This window comes from Thunnus thynnus, chromosome 2 (genome assembly GCF_963924715.1).
Source record: "Thunnus thynnus chromosome 2, fThuThy2.1, whole genome shotgun sequence".
NCBI lineage: Eukaryota > Metazoa > Chordata > Actinopteri > Scombriformes > Scombridae > Thunnus > Thunnus thynnus.
The window spans coordinates 35,508,178-35,530,005 of record NC_089518.1 but is presented as its reverse complement, the minus strand read 5'-3'; the positions used below and the strand labels follow the sequence as shown (position 1 = coordinate 35,530,005).

General features: G+C 39.4%; 1 protein-coding gene across 2 annotated transcripts in view; it reads left to right on the top strand.

The window, feature by feature from the left end:
• The window catches only part of cfap299 (cilia and flagella associated protein 299), an 81,002-nt gene that overhangs the window by 57,301 nt on the left and 1,873 nt on the right, over positions 1-21,828 (top strand). Inside the window, exons 4-5 of one of the 2 annotated variants that reach the window (XM_067572308.1) lie at positions 5,441-5,583; positions 19,790-19,919. In XM_067572308.1, coding sequence (XP_067428409.1) covers positions 5,441-5,583; positions 19,790-19,919 — 273 coding nt within the window. Of the gene's footprint in view, positions 1-5,440; positions 5,584-10,072; positions 10,351-19,789; positions 19,920-21,828 lie in introns of those variants that run through there. The other variant, XM_067572317.1, reaches the window with a different exon arrangement.

Sequence of the window (21,828 nt, the reverse complement as noted above, 5' to 3'; positions counted from 1 at the left end):
ATATGTTACTGTCATTTAAGAGCTTTGGGTCTTTGTTCAGGCAAAACAAGCAATTTGAACATGTCACTTAAGGCTCTGGGAACTGGTGATAAGCACTTTTCCCTCTTTTTGTCATATTTTATAAACATTACCAATGCATTAATAGAAAAAATATGAAACGTTAATCAGTACTGACAGTAATTAATCATTTAGCCAACTTTAAAATAGTGGCTAGGGTGGAGTATTATTGAAAATCTTTTGATACTGGGACTGAAATAACACCTGAGTTTTGGTATAGATACTAAAACAATTCTTTTTTCAATATGTAACTCTGATAAATGTGTTGTTAAGTTCTTCTACGCACCCTTTTTTTAAACAGAAGGCACCAAAATTAAATTTTGATCAAATAATAAGTAAACAGGACACTCTATCCCAGCTTTAATGACTGTCATTTTCTATATTCTGAGATACACATGTGATTTAGTCCTCAAAAAGTATTGAGGTTTAGCTTTAGTTCACTCTCTTTAGCTGTTTCCCTTTTTTTTTTCTGTCACAAACACCTACAGTCACACACACACATTCAGACATAGATTCCTTATGCCACAGGATGTCAGGTGGTCCGGGCCATTGTGTCCCCACCTGTAGGACATTGTCAAAGCACAAAGGAGGGGGCACATGCAGTACGTGTCAGGCCGCTGTCAGCTTCTGTTTGACTTGAATTTGTAAATCCCTCTCTTTTAGCCGTGGGGCTTTGAAAGATTAGCCAAAGGTTTGTGGAGTAATTCACATCTGTGTAGGTTTTCCCTTATTGTCAAGAGGCCGGGGATCCCTCCACAGTTTTCACAGACCTCAATAATTACAATTGTCAACACTGTTCAAGTTTCACTGTTTGTTTCTGAGCACATAAACATGTTCAGAGTGGATTTTTTTTTTTTTTTTGAGGGCAGTGAGTACGCTGCCCTCAAAAAATGCTTTGTTGCTTTGAAATGCTTTGCTGTGTTTATTAACTGCACGGATCACGGATTTAAAGGAATAATAATAATCTTTATTGTCCGCATGTGCAATGTGGAAATTTATTCTTTACCGGTTTACGTAACCTTCATCTTAAGGTCACTGGTGTTTTCCTTTTAGCCGGCTTAAATTTCAACTGTGTACACATTAAAAAAAAAAAAAAAAAAAGTTTCAAAGAGGATCAAACTGAATATTGAGTATCACAGGATCTCTACCTGGGACCTGTGCAGCGCTCAGCTTCTCAGGAACTAACCAGACTGATGTTTGCCATAAAGCGGGGGGCCTCTCGCTGCCCTGTGAGGTCACAGCACCTGTTCTTGGTAATTGCTGGCAGGTGACGTAAGGCCTCCACTTGTTTTCCATAGCGTAAGGTGGAGGAGTCCCCCCCCCGCTCCCTCCAACACTGAGGCTGGTCGGTTGTTTGCAGCAAATAACCAAGTCTGAGTCGATGGTTGCGCTCGCCCGATTCGCTGTGAGGGAACTTTTGCTTACCTGTCAAAACAAAAAGTAATTGTGTATTTTTTTTCTGCAGGCACTTTGTAGTGCTGTTTTGTGTGTGTTATCATTTTCATTTTCACAGAACAATACATGGATTGTTTTTAAAGGACCAGAGATTTTTCAACCCTGATTTTAAGCCCCAACACATAACACCAAAAGTTGCTGTTTTTCATGACAAACACTCCAAAAACTGAAAGGAAAAATTAAAAGAAAACATGTTAATGTGATAGTTAACACATAATTCTGCTTTGGTCTCACCTTTTGTAAGGTCGGTGATCATTTGGTTATCATTTAGGATATATATAATAAATATTTACCATAACATAATGTACATTTCTCCACAATCAGTGACTTTTGTTTTACCATTTCTACTGTGGTAGCTCTCTCTTTTATAGAGCTGGATGTGATGCAATGCTGCAAATTACTGAGCAGGACTGCTTCATAGCAATATTAGATTTTTATATGATTATTTGCATTCTTTTCTGTTTATATTATACAGTATTAAAAGTCAATTGAATTTCCAGACAATTTACTATATCCCAAATACTAATATTGATATCATGATGTAAACAATCATCTAGGCTAGCCAAACTTATTTGGAAGAGGATAACAAGAACAGTTGCAAACATCAATCACAGATATTGTTTACGTACTGTATTTGCTGTATTTTTGCATGCACATTTTTCCTCTTCAAAAAGAGATTATTACCAATATTTCAGGTTTCTAGAGAAAGCAGTTTAGATAATCTGGCTAAAGTGTTGTCTTGTGTAATCATCCGACCACCCGTGTTTCTTGCAGTTGTTTTAGCGACGACGCTGTGTTCCCACATCTCATTATATATGCAAGTTCAGTCTTATCATAACAGACGGAGATGATTGCCACAGCTATGAAAATAAAACCCTAAGATGTAATAAACAGATGTTATCTTTAACATGCATACGCCGCGGATGATCTTTTGTAAGCCAACTTTAGCACATTTTTGCATTTTTTATTTGATTTATTCTAATTTTGACCAGATTTTTAATATTCAAAATAAATAATCCAACTTCTTTGAATAATGCAAACCATAAACAATGAGCTCTAAACATTTAATACACTCATTTTTAACTTGTGTTCTCATCTTTGTTTTTTTTTTTTAGTTCACAGCTGCTACAAATTGCTGTATAAGTATAATCTTAATTTTCACCAAATGTGGGGTTAGATAATGAGGTTGGCTGCAGAGAACAAAAAGTTTTGATGCTGCATTTTATGTAGAGTAAACATAACGGGCAGCCAATCACGAGCCTGTTTTATGTGAAGCCATTATTTATCTTGGTATAATTGACTCACAGTTGTAGAGAATCAGAATTTGAAAGACAAGGACCAAAGACTGCGCTGAACTAAGATATTTATCTCTTAGAGTGAAACTGGTACATATTTTTTTGGCCACTACACAAATGTTTCTTACCTCCTTTTGCTTTTACCGGGTCCACCTGATGATGTCTTTTCAAGGCTGGCTACAGGAGGACAGAAGCCAGTAGATAGGGTATCTGGCCCAGGCCCCCAGCCAGCTGTGAACCTGATAGCATCTGTTTTAAATGTTTGAAAGACAGAGAGAAAGGAGCCCTCTTTTCTTCTGAGCTCTGGAGTGCTAGTTATCTCACGCCTTTTTAGTAAAGGGATCCACAGATGGCCCGTGTCCTGACAGTTATACAAATGTGATATCGCTAGCCGAGGTATTCTGCTTGGATCCTCGTACTGCGTTACTGTAGGCCAACAAGTGGGATTCATTGATGCTCAGAGTAAACAAGACAAGCCAGACACAAAAAGAGTCCTCCTTTCTCGATACGAGGCAGAAAAGAAAGAAAGAAAAGCTGCTTTTTATCTATGTGAAGGCAGACATAACAACCTTTTCACACCTGAGTGTGTCCTCTGTTTGGAGTTCTTCCCGTCCATTGTCATCGTGCGTTATCTTAACCATCAAATCAACATGAAAAGATCATTTCATGTTCTGTTGTCACCCGAGGGGATTTGGACAACTTGCCTATCATTTGCTTTGTCTGAATCCGGTGACAAAACCATTTGTCATCCTTTTTTTTTCCTCCAGGTTTTGTCTGGTTTGAGCTCACTTCAAAGACCAGGTCTCTGATGAGCAAGTGGGAATCAGTCTTTACTGTAGATATGTGTGTGTTGTTTATCCTGAAGAATCCAGACCTTTTTTTTTGTTCTTACTCATCATGCGCTATTCATAAATCACAGAGCCAAAATGTTCTCTTATCCAGTGGAGTTATTTTTCAACCTTTTCAGAAATGGTCAGAAGTGGAAGATGATTTTGAGCTATTGTGTTCGTATAAGCTAAACAGGTATCCACCTCTGTATTTTCCCAATAAAGGACTTCTTTTTGTTTGTAGCATGCAGAAAGCACATGTCTGAAGAGCTTATACAGGATTCTAAATGAGATGCAACCCAGGACCAAAGTCGGCTTTGTAACATCAAAATAGAGGAGTGTGTTTTTCATGAGGTGTTAACTGTGAAGTACAGGAGAACTGACATGTATTTCTGCTCTTTTCAACCGTAGCTGCTCATTAATTGTTGGAGCAACACGCTGCTGCCAGTGTTGTAATTATCCTCAGGTCTGCCTGTCTTTAGGTCCTGTTTGGATTCAAGCATGTTTTCTAGAGGTCCATTTCAAATCGGGTCTGAAATAGGAAAGGAAAATAGGTCTTAGGTAATAGGTTATTGTCAGATGTTGATTTGTCTGTAAAACTGGTAATAATTTATTTGCAGTGAACTTGTGGGAAATGGTGTATATTAAAACAAACCAATTAATATTACATCTAATAAACTGATGCATTTTGAAAAATAAAATACTCTATTATGTCTCTATTTTTTCTTATTTTAGTCAAGTCTGTTTATCCTTTATCTACATTTCCTGTAAAGGGTTGGAGCTGATGCCTGCTGACATTGAGCAAGAGGCGGGGTGCACCCTGGGCAGGTTGCCAGTTTATCACGGAGCTGACACACAGAGACAGACAACCATTCACAGTCACATTCACACCTACAGGCAATTCAGAGTCTAACCTAACCTGCATGTCTTTGAACTGTGGGAGGAAACGGGAGCGCTTGGAGAAAACCCATGCAGGCACAGGGAGAACATGCAAACTCAACACAGAGAAGGGCCCCAGCCAGCAGGTTTCAAACTTTAGAAACTTTCCTACTGTCAGGACACAGTGCTACACAATGCTCTGCACCACCCAGAACAGAGGTGTCGTATATACTGGGTAGACAAAAGTAGCAGTAGTAGGATTACGATTTGGAAGAACAAAATAACAATATCATGCCTGATTGTGTCCAGACTAAAGGTGTGAGCATTACATCAAACTGCTAAAGACAGAAATGTTATATAGGGAATTTGTAGGGAAGTTACACTCTAAAATTAGATGCATCTATCGCTCTACTGTAAATCTTATGAATATAGTTTTTATCACTTTTATAAAGACCTTTTTAGCCCCCTTTTTGTCTTTTTATTTATTTATTTTTTTTTACTAAAAAGTCCTCAACTATTCACCTAACCTTACAGTATAACTCCATATTTCATGTCATTTCAAGCAACATTCCCACCTCGACTGTAGGTGTGTTGGAACGGAACTGAAACTGAAACTCTAGTTACTGTAAGTCGGAGGATTCAGCGAGTCCCACGCATTTATCTGAGCATGATATTCTGTAGTCAGCCCACCTCAATAAACTCGGGCCATCGCAGGACGACTTAAGTCTGAGTCGTTTTCTGATTTGAACCCGATTCAAAGTATAACATGAGCCTTTTGTATTTCAAAGTATGGGGTATTTGTAACAGATCCCCTCTATCTGTCCGCTTTAACAAGTGACATTGGCCTTTGTGGCTTTTACTGAGGAGAGGCTCGATGGTCGTGATTATTTACACAGAGGGTTTCCTTCTTTTTCTCTCTTTTTACAGTCGGTCATTTTCATAAGGGATCATAATACTCTTGGACAGGAAGTATCTGGCTATATAGACTACGCCCACAGACTCAAGACCCAAGATTTTGAACCATATTTCAGCGGAAAGAAGAGGCTCATGCCAGGACGCTCAGATTTATGGTAAGTCTACTTCCATTGTAACATGTCCATGTTGGTTGGGGGGGGGGGCCTTGACTTGAGTGGGATTTGACAAGATTTGAAGGGTAAGGAAATCTTATTATCCAGGATTAAAGATTCAGGTTGACGTGAGAGACCAATATAGGCTTGGAAGGAGCTCTATAAAAGGGCCAGTATAGTTGGTATGTACAGCACCGGCCACTGTGGTCTCAGCATAGATGTGGAATAAATATACACTCCTAAAGTAAATCTGAGCACAGCTGCCAAAGTGCTGAACCTGTCTGGACAAGACTGACGTGATTAGAGTCAGGATTGAAGTGGGTTTAAACCGTGAGATTTTGATCTTCTTTCAATGTGCGGTAAATTTGTCATCACAAATAAATGTTTTAGATGTTTTTGCAAGAGGGAGGCCTTAAGGTTGGTTACATTGATAGATCAGCAAAGTGATTGATTTATCTTTAAATGCAACTGACAACTTTTCTATTTTTAATGCATTTTCTTAACCAACGTCTGGTGTATTTTAGGAGTCGAACACATTATTATGTGCCAAAGTTAGATTCATACTCGTGATTTTTCACATCAGAAAATTGTGAATTTGTGTTTTTGTCTGCTCTTCTCACTGGTTTGAAGTGGACTCCATTGGAAAAAGAAGTCTTCATATCACTTAAAGCCTGAGTGCGGAACTTTAACATATAAATGAATGTCTGTTACATTCAAGCCCTGCCAAACCAGTTCACACAATGCTGATTAAGCCTATCACCGCCAGATAAATCTCTCTGTATTGCACAGTATACAGACCTTTTAAATCTGGTGTCTGGTATGACATTACTATGTTGGCGCACCACTAGTGATGTGTTTTACGTCAAACCAGTAATGATTGGTTTCCCCTCTTTGCATGATGAAGATACTCCAGCGCCAAGCACCGGTCAGAATGGGTGGAGATGCCGAACATGGCGTAATTTCCCCTGTAAATCTGTCACAAAAGGCTAAAAGCTGTAATTTTCACCATAGGACTGTTAATCTGTCACTTTATTAAGTTTTAATATTATTTCAGGAGAGAAAGTAACCATTTAGATTCCCAATATGTGGTCAGTTTATCCAAATAACACCTACGACCAGCTGGTCATCTCAGCCACTAGCAGCCCAACTCCTGAGATGTAACGTACATCGCCATCCTGCGGAAAATATGATCCAATGAACTGATCTGTGCAGCTCTTTGGTGATTTACCGCTGGCTGTAATGTCTCCGTAGCACCCAGAGACAAAAGGGCTCTCCCTTCTTTGCACGGGAAGACTTTAAGACAGTGCTCCTGGGGGCAGGGGCGTATTGCGAACATGTTGGAACAGTTGCCTATTTACACATCCAGCAGACACAGAGCAACATTAGCATTCATTTGGAGTCATGTTTAAGGCAACCTAGTGCAATATTCATTTTCTTTTTAGCTCTGTTTTGGTTTCCACCAGATCCTGAGGGAAATATCTGGATCTTTAGTTGCTAAATGCTCCATTATGTTCACCAGCTAGTTGTTTAGTTTGTCTGCCATTTGGTGCATGGGCAGGCAGTGTACAGTGGGTTTATCAGAGATTGTTTGCTATAAAATAGCTGTGTGCTGTTTTATAGCAGCTACTGGAAATTTGGTTTATTAAAGCAGTGAGAATGAACCAAAACAATGAGCTGAAAGTAGCTAAAAAACACTCAGTAGAGCTAATTCTCTGTGGGTTCACCTTTCACATTACATGAAGTCATTTGATCTTTGATACATTTAAAAAATAGTGATGAGAGCAGCTTAAAGCTACTACAGTATCTGAAATCTCTTGACCCTTGTAGAATCTTAAAAAGACACAAAACAATCAGAATAAATTGAAAGATAACGTAATCCCTTAAATCTACACATAGCTGCTTTAATTTTTGACATCAACTCTTAAGATGCTTGAAATCTGTCGTATTTATCCGAGATACATCATGAACTGTACGTTGAACCGCATGCATCAGTGCCAATCGCACAATTCCAGGATAAGCCACAAGTGAACTGCTGACCTGACAGGTGTAAGCTAAAATCCCTCAGTGGTTCAGTTAACATCTTAATAATTTTTTGTCCATCAGGAGAGCTGTGTACATAGAGAGCAGTCAGCAAATTACCGGAGCCAAAACCATTCCCACATTCCACATGCTCGTGCATAGTAACATATTACCAACATTTCAGATACGTGCTAGAAATCCCATGAGGACAAACACAACTGGACAGGTGGGAGAATGAGAGTGTGTGTTACATGGTTATGTTCAGAGTTCAGCCAAACGACATGCAGACTGTATAACCTCAGTGACACTGGACAGAACATGTTCTCAAATGGCCTGATGAGGACACATTTTAAAGGTAAATTATGCTTTTTTCTAAAGATCTGGGTCCTAGTTTTGGCCTTCTGTCCTATCGGGTGTAACTTGAGCTTTTACTTATAAATGTATTGCATGAAATCTGGCAACAGTGACTGACTTGGCACACTTTACAACAGAGGCCATTGGGGTTAGCGTGACGATCACAAAGGTTGTAAACAAATCCCCAGATTAACCAATTTACTCAAGTATTTGGATGATACAGAGCATACCTGAAACCACCAATATCATGTTTTATTTGCATTGTAAAACTGTCTACAATAACTACAAGTAGGTCAAAGTTAGACCAAGAAAGACAGTCAGCCTGGTTACCAGAATAAAACGTTGGCATTGTACATTTCTGCAAATCACTAATACGTTGAATATCTACATTTGAACATTTCAACAATACATATCCTATCAACAGCTCTGAAGTGACATAGTTCACATGAGATCTATATGACCTGACTTTCTTATTAGGAGGAGGAGGGGTCGGTTGATGGTCAGGAAGTTTGTTGGACAAAAGTTGGATGAAAGTCGGAAATCAGCAGAGAGCATGGATCGAGACCACCTCGAAACCAATGCCCACTTACCTTTTCAATCGACAAAATCGTGTGTTTTTAGCGAGACCCTAATCCTAACTCTAACCCTAACCCTACATTTGCAACTGTTTTTATTTTATTTTTTTATTTTAACCAAAACCATGATCTTTCTTTAACCTTAACCAAGTGGTTTTTGTGCCTAAACCTAACCAGACCACAGCGTTGTCACATCATAAAACATCATCATTCAACTGATAACGGCCAACATTGAGACAGACATTTAACATATCCGTGGTTTGCAGAAATGTACAATGCCAACCTTTTGTTCTGGCGATTGGGTTGAGACAGCGGTTAAGTAGAAGCTCCAACAAACCAAATGGGTATTTAAATCAGTTTACCCAGTAATTTCTAACTTTTAGCTTTGTTTTCACTTCCAAATAAGTGGTTTAGATGAAATGGTTAAACTGACGATTTATGTGCAAACTGCCTGTGCCTGTCAACGACTCACTATTATTGAAACAATGACCAAAACTAGAAAAGTAACACAAAGGTTGTGAAACAAACAAACAAAAGAAGAATTTTCCTTTAAAAAGAATCCTAACTCATCCACTGATGAAGACCATTAGATGTAGTCCAGAAAAAGCTAGTAAGTGGACGTTAAATTCTGCTTTTTTTTTTGTAACTACTATTTACAAGGTCAAGAATGACCTAACTCTTACTTACTCAATCACAGAACCAAGCATACCTTCATTATTAATGTTCTTAAATAATGATACACATACAAAGTCAATGTTGCAGAGCCTCCCTTAAAAACATCCGTATTTCACAACTTATCGCAAAAATGTTGAGATCATTGAAATCTTTAGTCATGTAAGGGCAACGTGGTTGTTGGTATTCAAAGTACAATATATTTTTTTCCTCTGTAGGAATACATTGTTGCTGCAGGAGCTACATGACAACAAGAGTGACAGCCTGTGTTTTATTTTTGGAAGTGGTTTTCCCCCTCTTTGAAACCAAAGTGTCAGACATGCAACACTTTGTTGTTTTATTTATCCATTTCTCACCATGTGTTCTGACACACAACCCCGATCGTGGCCTTGAACTTGGCCTCCTCTATGGCGAGTGGAAGCCCTAACAAGCTGTAGGTGTGAGTCATTGAGCGAGCATGCCTGGAGGTACAGCCTACTCCCTAATGATGCTTTTATGAGGCTTCCCCCCCCCCCTCCATGGGTCTCCCTGCCCTCCCTCCTTCTGACATCTGATTTCACACTCCCCCTCTCTGTCTCTTTTTTTTACCCATTAAAACTCTACTTTATCATATTTACACATCTCTCTGTCTTTATTTTCAACCCTTCTAACCTTGCGTTCCATGCTCTGCTACCTCTCCCCTTCTCTCCCCTCCTATGTCATCCTCCACCACTCCCTCCCTCCCCCCCCCCCTTTTTTTCATCTCTGTCGGGAACAATAACACCCAGTGTGGTTGCCGCTAAGAGGGAGCAGATGCTGGAGCTGCTGCCCACTCAGTGCACTAAACCTCCCACCGCAGGACTCTGAATCCTGTCCCTCCTCCTCCTCCACAGCCACAAAGAACACAGAGCAGCGACACCAGCGCCAGCTCTGGCCTCCACCTCCCACCTCCAGCAAGGAAGGGTGGATAGGTTCACGTACACAGTCTGCAATGTCTCGAGGGGAAAAAAAAAAGAGCAGTAGGAGAGTATCTCCCTGGAGCAGTGTGTGTCCGAATTTAAAAGAATAAAAATGAATTAGTTGGAAGTTTTTAAAGAAAATATCAAAGCATGTTTCTGCTCCAGTAAAACAACAGTGGAATAACAAAATAAATGAAATTTTTACTCTCCATCTTTGTTTAACGGGTCATATAGCTCTTTGCAAAGTAATGAAACGTGTCAAAAACACTCACAAACTGGATGCTTAACACTGGACATCATCACCGTTCTCTTCTAAAATTAATCTTTCAATTTATTCATTTTTTTAAAGTTACAAATTCTGGATTATGTGCAAAATATTTTTCAACTCTTTTAACACTTTTGAACAGTCCCTCCGCCATTTTTTTTTACCCGCTACAACCTTCTGTTTCAAATACAGTGAAGAAACACCAAATTATGGAATCAATGAAATATCAGAGCGCTGTTTGATTTTAGTCGAAGTACATTTGAAAGCACAATTTGTTTTCCTTGTTTTGGACTTAATGGATTCCCGTGTTTGTTCATCAATAAGAAAAACGTAAGAAATGACCAAATAATTCTTACGCCGAGATGTTAGTCAGGCATAGTCTGATATTAACTTATACATATAATATCAGCGTTTTCCTCTGTCACCTTCAGGATTTCTGCATTTGCATTCATGCTATAGGAGCAGTGAGGAACAAAAATCAGTGGAACGCTGGGCTTGGTTTATTTTAGCAGGCACACTGGGTGGGTGGGTCATATAAACATCATTTGTAAAGGCATATGTTGTAAGCCTCTGACCTCCTGGGAAACCTGGTTAAAGTAAATCAAGCGCAGCATTTTCCTTGTTGCATCTGTAGAGAGTTTACATGTAAAGAAGCGGTTAATAACAACACAATATATTGATAAAAATGGCACTTTTCTCGACAAGCTATTGTACATGTTGACAATGAGGGATAACTGAGTGAATGTAGCTTTGTTAGCCTTTGAGAGTCAGCACCTTTTAGATGCAGGTTAAGAAGTGAAACCAAAACCTGACACTGATACTGCACATGTAGGGGGAAAAAACATATTCAAAATATACAATATGATATGTTCAAAGGCTAAATCTGCATTACGTTTATGTCTCCATTGCTTTTTTTTTGGACCATAAGCTTTCAACGCAGGCACACACACACACACACACACAAATGCACACACTCTAGTCCTGACCCTCATCTAATTATCCCACAGATCTGCAGCTCCATGCACCCAGCTTCCTGCCACTCCAGATGTGCCTACAGCATCTCTGATGTCTATTTAATGTTCCCCAGCAAAGTGACCATCTGTTTATGCACTCTGGCTGTTCCCCTCTCCTTCCTCTCTCTCTCTCTCTCTTTCTCTCTCTTTCTCTCAGTCCCTCTGTTTTTAAGAAAGACTTGGAGATGCTGTCCACATATCACATATACGTATGGTCATCTTAATCGATTTCTTTCTCCTCTTTATATCGTTACTTTGCGTTTTGCTTAAAACTGTTCTCATTCTCAAACAAACAATAGTCATCAGAGTAGATTTTTTCCCTTTCTGTAACCTCTCAGCTACATAATACAAATATCCTGTTTCTCATCTGAAGTAAGCAGTACCATACCTTTTTTTGTTTTGTTTTTTTTATTCCCTGAATCTTTCAAATTCAAACTGCTTTTTGAAACGCTGGATCGTATCAAGCTTTTTCTGCAACGCTCGAAACATCGAACTTGAAGGATCCGCACGGTCGAAAACACAGCGCATGCCTCCTCCGAAGCCAAAACCATATTGCCTCCACACTCGGCCTCTGCAATGCACCTGTGTGTCTGGCTTCATTTTCTGCTGTGAAAATATTTGCACTGCTGTCGTATTTTATTAACTTTTAATACAAAAGAGAAACTGTTCCAGCTCTGTAGGTGATTTAGCGGCACGGACTGAAGCATTGTGTCCGAGCTTTAATGAGGGGTTGGGTGGGATATTCTATCGCAGTAGAGTTTGCCAGCTTGATAAATATTTGCTGGTAAGCCGGAACATTCCCATGTCATGTGTGTTGATCTTCACACATGGCATGCATATACTTTATTGGCTGGATCCTCGGAGTTAAATCCAATCGGACTGTTTATTCTCAGTGCTGATACTGTTTGGACTAAATTTGATAGATTAACTCAGTGTTCCACCTGCAGTAAGATCATCAGAGACCTGCCAGGTTTGATAGGCCGTTCTGTCCGTGTCAGTTGTGTAATTAATATCTGAAATGATAAATGGATGTCTCATATTTAAAGTAGGACTGTAAAATGATAGACTCTTATCAGGCACCGTAAATCTTACTCGTTAACATGTTATCATGCCAGAATGATTGTCATTAGTGAGCATTCTTTGAATATGAGTGAAGATACTGGGCTGATCGCCTGTATTTTTTAGGCCCTTTTTTTTACAAACAAACGTTGACCCCTGACCTCTCTCCGTCAAGGAGCGATTAGCCTCTTGAGCTCCAGTCAAATGGAATATTGGATAAAACCCAGTTCTGTCATGGCTCTGGCCTATGTGTGTGTGTGTGTGTTTGTGCAAGTGTAGCTCTGAAACCTTTTCGACTATTGAAAATAGCGTTATTTTGATTTGACACAGAAATGAAAATCCTTCCCCATATCGGCGTTAATGCATAACAATACACTGTATTTACCGTAACTATCCATTTTGGTGATTAGAGTCACCGTTCACAGTATGTGTAATGGTCATTCTTTGTGTCTTGTACCCATTTTCACCAAAAATACCCATAGTTTTTACAGTAGCATAGCTTTTTAAACAGATATATGCCTGATCACGAGGCCAAGGTGAAGTCTTCAGATGACTTGTTTGTTCGATCAACAGTCTTAAACCCAACAATATTCAGTTTATAATGATATAAAATAGACAAAGAAGGACGTTCTTACATTTAATTAGCTGGAAACAGAGAATGTTGCACAATTAAACCAAAGAGCCACTTAATTAATTTATTTTTGCCAATTTATTTTCTGTTGACTGATTCAGCTCTGCTGTTAACAGCTTTGAAAAGGCTTCCTGGTATCAATAGTAAAGAGAAAATGGGGCAAAAACACATTAATGGTCATGATTATACTCTTGAGGCCCTCTAAGTAAAGAAAAGAAAAGGTTAAACCAGTGTTTGCATTATTTTTAAAATCCAAATATAAAGAGAGAAATCAAAATTTGAGTAGGTGTGTGGTTAGAGGTGGGAGGGGAGGGGGGGGAGTTAATGGGGCTGTCAGCTGGACTCGGCCCATCTCTGATTTGTTGTTGTATTAGACCCACGACTCCCCCAGAAGGCTTAACAGTAATTTCAACTCCTTACACACTACCTCTCAAAACCGAAGAGGCCTTTTGTGATTTACACTGGAAACATTAACTTCAGAAACAGTTACTCGACTTGTATTCTTAATCCACTACAGAAAAAAAAAAAAAAAAACTGAACGAATACACATGCTAGGTATTTGCTGTTTTATGATATATCATCCACCGCCGAGAGTCCAGCTCCTCTGAGCCCTGTAATGAGACTGTTGACATTACCCTGGAAAATGACCGTCTGGAGATAACAATAGAGCTAAGCACAGTAACTATGGAAAGTGAAAGGACACAGTGCACGTGTCAAACAGCCATGGTAAATGCATAGGGACCCAGGAACCGGTGCTGAGAACACCGTCATTGTTTCCACCAAATCCAGGTTCTCACACTTTTACTGGTCCATGAGTCTGGGTGTGGTGCCATCCAGCTGCTGGAGCTTTCTTTGTGACCAAATGTGCACCAACCTTGCAGTTAGTTGCCCTGGTGACAGGTCATATGGGACAGTGAGGGAGGTGGGGCCAATATACATTCAAATAATGTATGAACAAAATTCTCAGCATTGCTTTAAAAAATAATTTTTTTCTTTTTTTTTACGCTTTTTTTTTTTTTTTTAACCGTCTTTTTCATATTCTGTGTTAAAATATCTCACATCTGTCCCATTTTTCTAGCAAAAGTAAGCGGTTCACCATGGAATAAAAGTGGTCGACCAAAAAAATGTTAATTGTTGTATGGCATTTCAGTATAAATAGTCACTGAAACACTGTCAGATCTAATTTACAAAGAGAAGAAGTATGCATATGTCTGTGAGCGAGTCTAAGAGAATATAATTTTCTTCTCAGTTCAAAGGGAAAAACCTCAATTTGTATTTCGTAATTGGGGCATTGCAGCAGTCTATTCTGAAGCTGCTTTACTCAGCTCTGTTGGCAGCTTGAATTAAAAATGCCAAACCTCTCGTCCTACACTATCATACCTTATAATTTTATGCATCAATGTATTTCTCCACACAATTTTGGCTGTTCAGAGGCGTTCGGTACATGTGCTTCCTGGAGGGGAAAATTTCTCTGAACGCTGACAGGAAATGGATATCTGACATCTGAGACGTCGGTTGAAATTCATTGTATCTTATAGTGGTATCATAGTATAGAACAGCCGACTAGAAGTGAACAATATGGTTAAAATCTTCATCCATGGTTTATGCTTTTTTCTATTACAGTAGCAGAATATATACAGTAAATTTACATAATTTGATTTTAAGATTCTTGTATTCATTTATAATGGTGCTTTCACCTGTTTGGTCTGATTTAAACAAACTCTGTTGCATTTACCAGTATTGTTCGGTTCATTTAAACTGGTGTAAATGCTGTCAACTTTAACAAAACCACTTGAAAAGGTAGTTCTGTCCGATCCCAGTCCAAGACCAAAGGTGATCGCGGATTTTTCATTGCTGCCCCCAGACTGTGTAACACCGTCAGCTCTTCCCTGTCTGTCGCTACTTTTAAATCCCAGAGCTGTTAAAGTCTTAAGTCTCCAAATCAAGTTTATTTGTAGAGCACATTTCAACAACAAGGCAATTCAAAGTGCTTTACATAAAAGGTATCAAGACAGAATATAAAAGCAACACAAGGCAATATAAAGAGACAAGTAAATATGATTCAAAAGTATTAGATTTGAAATAAAAAATAAGCTAAAATAGAATATCAAAAATCAATATTGACAAGTCCAAGTCAGTGATCTAGTTGACTAGTTAAAGTTAAGGTCAAATCAAGTCATTCATGTCTGAAAACTATTAAAATGAAACTCTTTTTAAACATTTCATCTTCCACAGTGTGTTTATGGTGTTTTTAGCTGAGACCAAGCCAATACAATACAATACTATTGTTGCATTATTAAGCCGGGTCAAAACTTGCCTTTATTCCCAACTTATTTTTGTCAACATTTGTTCTTTTTTAAATACGCTCACTGACTTCTGCTCCCAGGAATTGAGCCTCAAGATAAAGGAGATCATTCCTTTCCACTTATTCCGAGTGACTGTCTTTGGGGAATACAACAAGCACCCAATCCATGGAAAACCATGTGGCCAGGTTCAAGTCAATCGCTCTCTCAGTAATGGCTGGAATACCTTGCCCATTTTTTATGACTATTCAAAACAGGCCATTCTGCGCAAATATGTATTTACATTACCCAAAAATTGGTGGGGGTCTGTGGGTTTTGGAAAGGCCACATGGGTAAGTTTTTATATTGCTTATACTGTATGTTTGCTTGTAATTTGTAGCAAGCACGCTTAATATGTTGCAGTCAGAAAATATTTTTCAGCACAAATGCAAATGGGTGTTTGCAAACAGGTTTTATGTGCCACTAGGGATTATTACCTCTGAAACGGATCCTGGAGAAAACATTTTTACACCAGCCAAGATATTTCAAAGATTGCAGAGGTCTTACAATGTTAATGTAAACATTTTGAGATGTATTTTACACAATGTGGGTCATTAATACTTTATATCTGCTGTACAGGATAAATTGGCTCCAGTAAAGCATTAGAGCAAGTGAAATATAACCTGCAGCTTTCTGGCACCGCTCCATTACGTTACGGTCCTGTATTTACAACTTCGCCGCTGCAGCTTCAGCCCACTTGACCCCCAAACACAACGAACCGCTTCCCAGATTTACACTGAGTCTCCTCCTTGAGGTCCATTTTTTGTTCTTGAACCACAAACTGCTGCTGCTGGGGAATAGCTGAGGCCTGCATCAGCACCTCAGAGTGTGACATGTGGAGTTATGTTACTAGTGATGAGAACAACTATTGATGAGAACCGCTGAAAGAGGTCACTGTTGTGTAATTGAGGCTGTTGTCTATGGGGCCAGAACAAAATTTGGCATTGAAAAAAAAAACTGAAAAAGGAAACATTGGCATTGAAACATTTGTGTTGGAAAAAGTTGTATTGGCACTGCAAAAAATTCCACTCAAAAATAAAACACGGGCATTAAAAAAATTACAATCTTATTTTATTTTGGTATTTTTTTGCGTTATGATGTGTTTTTCAATCTGCAGATTTTTTCTTCATGTCTGTCTTTTTTAATTTTTTTAAAAATGCTGTCAGGGTTTTTTTTTTCAGTGTAACTGGTTTTCAGTTTCAGCTGTCTGTCAGTAGAGAGGAGGGCCCTTGCTGGGCCTACATTACCCAGTGTGCTTTGTGGTTCGACGAAGATATCTGAGGGAAATGGCATCATGGTGAAGATTTTGAGCCAGACCGCTGTTGGACTGTTAATATGTCACTTTATTAAGATTTAATATTTTTTCAGGCCAGAAAGTAACTATTTAAATTCCCAATATGCCCTCAGTTTATCCAAATAACAGCTGTTTGTAAATCTGCTGCAGCATATTTGGAGATGTTTCAGAGCCGCTGGCCAGGTCATCTCAGCTGCTAGCAGCACGACCGCTGAGATGATCGGCCGGTCAGCGTCCGTCATCAACCCGGGGAGAACATAATCCAATGAATTGATCTGATATAACTCCTTTTGGAAGATAAATGTCGGTCTTACAGATGAAGTCTAACAATTGTAGCTGTAACATTAGTTTGAATGTAAACTGAAGCTTCATGTTTTTACTGGACAGAACAACAATGCTGCCTCTGGGGCTCTATATGTACAGATATCACCAAACTTCAATAAATATAAATGTAATAAAACGAACAGATTAGTGGAACTGTTTTCAGTGCCGATACAAGTGTTTCTGTGCCAATGTTTCCTTTTTCAGTTTAGGTTTTGTTTTCAATGCCAAGATTTAACCGTTGCTGTTCAGGCCACATAGTTGTCAGTTGTTCAGCTCAGTTCATGCAGTGATGATGTTAACTTGGAGGAAGTTTTCATTGTACGAACTCTTCTTGAATTTGAGTCAACTTGATTTACCAAGTGCGTCATAGACAACATAAATAATAATTTGAGCAATACAAAGAAACAGTGGTTTGATAAATAAAGATGTCCCAAAGTATTTAAGAACAGACGTTAATGGCATTTTTTTTTTAACATCAAACTAATTTTGAGACTAATGTCTTTAGTTTTTCTCATGTCCACATCTGTCTCTCCTCAGCTGAATGTTGTGCTCCGATCCAAATTTAACATTGGAACAATGTAGTATTCAGCACTACCATAATGAGATGTTCTCAGTTCCCAACCAGCCTCATTGTAATTCACATCAACAAAAAGAGAAGATCTGCCAATTTTATGGTTAGGCAATGTCAAACTGATACGCCCGGCTTGCCTACAATAAACTTCTTAAGGACAAATTAATGATTTGACTGAGAGAAATGATACCAACATGCATAATATATCAAACTGAAATATATATATATAAACAAAAAAACAATCCACATGTTAAACGTATTCATTTAGCTTGAAGGTCCGAACATTTTTGTCCCTTTGACTCTGTCACAAAGTCGCACACTATTGCTATGCTGTATCAAAAATAACAGAAAACCTAAAAGCAGAGCAGGATCCAATCGGATGCTGTAAATTAATCGGTCATTTATTTTGGAATTCAACCCTTTCTTTGGTTTCAATAGCTTATTAGCCACAGCTTTACTTTAATGCCTGCCTTGGCGAACTCCAACACAGCGCCCTCAAGATCAAATTGGAAACAGACCTTTTACCTTCTCCCTCTCTTACAAAAGATACATTACTGTGCTTTGCAGAAAAGAAAGGAAAGCAACCTGCAAAGTTCCTCTATAACCTGCTGTTGAATATTGATATGATAACGACGGCTGCGTAACGCTCTGTAATCCATGAAGTTTTCTTTCCTCTGTGAAACATGCTAAGTCATGACCTCAATATGGTGCTCATGTGTCGTTTTAAAGCCTCCTGCTGTGGAAGCCTGTAAAGGAAAAATGTTCCAAAAAAAGCAGAATACCAAATGGTCAGGTAGCACACGCAACCAACACTGAGCAGCGGTCTTCTTCCTTTATAAAATCATACATAGTCGTGTAAAACAACGTTTATGTGCAAACATTTGCAGCTGAAACTCACTGCAGACCAAGTATCAACCATCAACTCCTGTTTGAAATCCAAAGAAACATGCTTGTCTTGCTGCTTTGCCACTACTTGTGGCTGCAAAATACTGTAGAGTCCCATCTTTCATTATGTTGCAGCGATGCAACTAAACCAATCTCAGTCCAACCTGAAACAAAACTACTTACTGTTTTTGAAACTCAAATGAAATTCAGTAACTGTTGAGCATGTTGAGTTGCTGTGTGTGTGTGTGTGTGTGTGTGCAGTGTTTCAGCCAAACACTCATTCTACATTCCTCCGAGGCGCTCTGAAGACCCCTAGACGCGTTACAACAGAGAACAAGAGAAAGACAGACCACAACAGAAAGTAAGCGGGACTCCTGTAACGCTGAACTATTTTCATTTCATTTTCATTTTTAGAAAATATAACAATGTCGCAGCGGTCCCCCCAACCCCCGCCTGAACGCTACGGGTTGCATCCTTTCATTGAAATACATTGGTTTTGAATATTTTTCTCTGAAGTAATATGTCTTTGCGGGCCTAAAAAAGCAAAAACAAACCAAACGGCCTGGCAGCACAATACAAAACTACTGCACCGTGCATTAAACCATACTTCATTCCAGCAGTTTTAAAAAGAGCAAATTGTAATCTTTCTGAACAATTCTTCCCACAGAACTTTGCTCCCAAGAGTGTTATCACTAAAGGCACTTTCAGACAGCGAGCGGTTGCCTCCGTAGTTTCCAATTTAAACACAACTGCAGCTGTGCGACACGGAAAGAGAGAGAGAGAGAGAGAGAGAGAGAGAGGGCGGCTGCAGCGGACGGAGCTGATGATGGTTGAAATTTTTCATCTTGCCGACGCAGCTCGCTGGGTGACCATGGCGACCGCAGAAACTACAAGCGAGGGAAACGATACAGCTAATTTAACTGATATCTGAGTTTCCCTCCTGAATTACACACTTCCTCACCAGTAGTGAACAAACATTAATGAGGAGAAACATTCATCAGCTTCAGAGTGTGTTTAAACACTCTGGGACCATAAATCATGTTTATAATGTTGGTTAGTGTATTAATAATTGTAATATTAATAACCATTTTCCCTATTTGAGCTACAACATGCTCTGATGAGATCAAACTAGGTGGTTAACAGCAGCCTGTCGGGTTTGGTATTGATCATCAGTGTTGCCAGGCTGTTTGAAAGCACCTTAAAGCTTCAAAAATGGCTTCATCTCAGTCATCTAACAATTACTTTTACCTTTTTTTCTTTCCTGCAGTTACTACAACTGGAAGACACAGGTGTCCACGTCCAACCCGAGCCTTAACTTCGAGGTGATTTATGACGACCCTAAAGGCCTTCTCTTTAAGAACAAGCGGGACAAAAAGATCCTGAATGTGGACCCCTTGGTAGGTTTTTTGTTGTTGTTGTTGTCCTGCTTCGTTTTTTTAACCCCAGGGTGACAAATGGTCCTGCTAATTAGACCGGTTCACCTGTTCCACAGCAGTAAAAATGTCCCTAGAAAGCAAAAAAAGCAACATCTTTAAATCCTTTTTCTGCACCCAGGACTTCTTTAAAACAAACTTTGTTGTGCTGATGGCTCAAGTGACTAATTTACCACAACTTGCTGATTATTTATGACGGTTGAGACCTGTGTTGGATCCCATGCCTCTACCTTTTTGGTGAGTGTCTTAATTAATCACAGATATCAGACACAAGTCATTTTCAGAGGGAGCCTACACTGTAGGAGAAGCAGACTGAAAAAGAGAAATAAATCGGTGGGAGGGAGAGATATTTGCTTTCCACCTGCACGAAAAAATGGAGGATCAAGGGGTCGAGACAGGTGCTTCCTCCACGCTCACAGTCCGACAGGGGTCCTGGAAGAATAACGACTGACAGACGGTGTTTTTTTCTCTCCAGTTTCCCTCTTTGCTGGGGGGTAGGGAAGTAGTTGGTGGGGCTGAACTATTTTGAAATTGCAGACAGAGCTGTGGGGACTGCGTTTTTGAGGCCAAGCGCCAAAATGGCAGCACAGTGTTCTAGCTGCGGTCGAGCACCGCCCCAACCAGGCTGTCTATTAAAAACACAAGAGAAGGCACAGGAAGCCAGACACAGCAAACCACCCGTGTGCCCAGAACCCAGCTCAGCTCAGCTCAGCCCAGATTGGCTCGGCATGGAGCAGCACTTAACCATCCGGCTTTTAACCCACCATGAGCTCACTAGCTGCTCATGTGGCCACAGATCCGCAGGGGAACCTTCCAAAATCAAGGCTCACATCAACTCATTTAGGGTGGTTTGTTTATTTTTCTGCCTTTGTCATACCATGACCACTTTTCTGTCCTAGCCAAAAAAGTGGGTTGGGGGGTGGAGGAGTTGTCATATTTCAGTTATGACAATGGCTTGATTTGAAAAAAAAGAAATACTCTGGAAACTGATGTTTGTGGAACAGGGCGAACTACATAGATGACTTGTTAATGACACATTTTGGTTTCTGTAAAAATAGATGCTTATCATTTAGTTCAACCAACATTTCCCATTTTCTCTTAATGTGTCTATGAAGTCATTTTTTATTGGTCTATTTTTATTGACGGGCTTTTGAACTTGCAAAGAAAGACCGCCTCACTTATTAGGACACCCACAAGTGTGTTTGAGGTAAAAGTGTAAATTGAGTGTAATGGCTGGCTATGGATCCACTCCCACCAGAAGCTTTTGACACACTTAGCCTTAAATAAATGTTCCCAGCTGGTAGTGGCTTTACATCTTAGTGGAGGGGCCGTATCGTTTTTTTTGACATTCAAAGTAACACAAAACATCTTGAAAAATGAACAGTTACAGTCACTGTCAAATTATGCTGCTCTTGGCCTCCCCTGTAATATACCTCTTATTAAAAAGTGTGTTCTGGATATCTGTGGTTTTGTTTAATTGCTAACATACTGACTCTATGGCAGTTTTCACATTTTACACCTGCATGCATTAATAGATAACTGTTTTGTATTAACATCGAATCATATGACCGTTTAATGGAAAAGGGCTCATTCCAAACCCATTTAGCTTCTTTTAGCTCAATGTTTTGGTCCTCCAGTTGAACATAAACTGTATGGTTGAGTCACATGGCTCTCATTAACCCCTCATATGAAACCATAAGCAGCTGTTTTCAGTAAACAAGCTCAGATAAAGACACTGTTCGCTACCTGCCCACCACCAGACTGAAAAGGTTAGTAACTTAGCTTGTTTAGAAAGTGGAATATCTAGCACCTAGTGGCTAAAGGTGGAATTACACTTCTCTGAAGATATTCGACTCCTGTCCAAAAAGTTTGA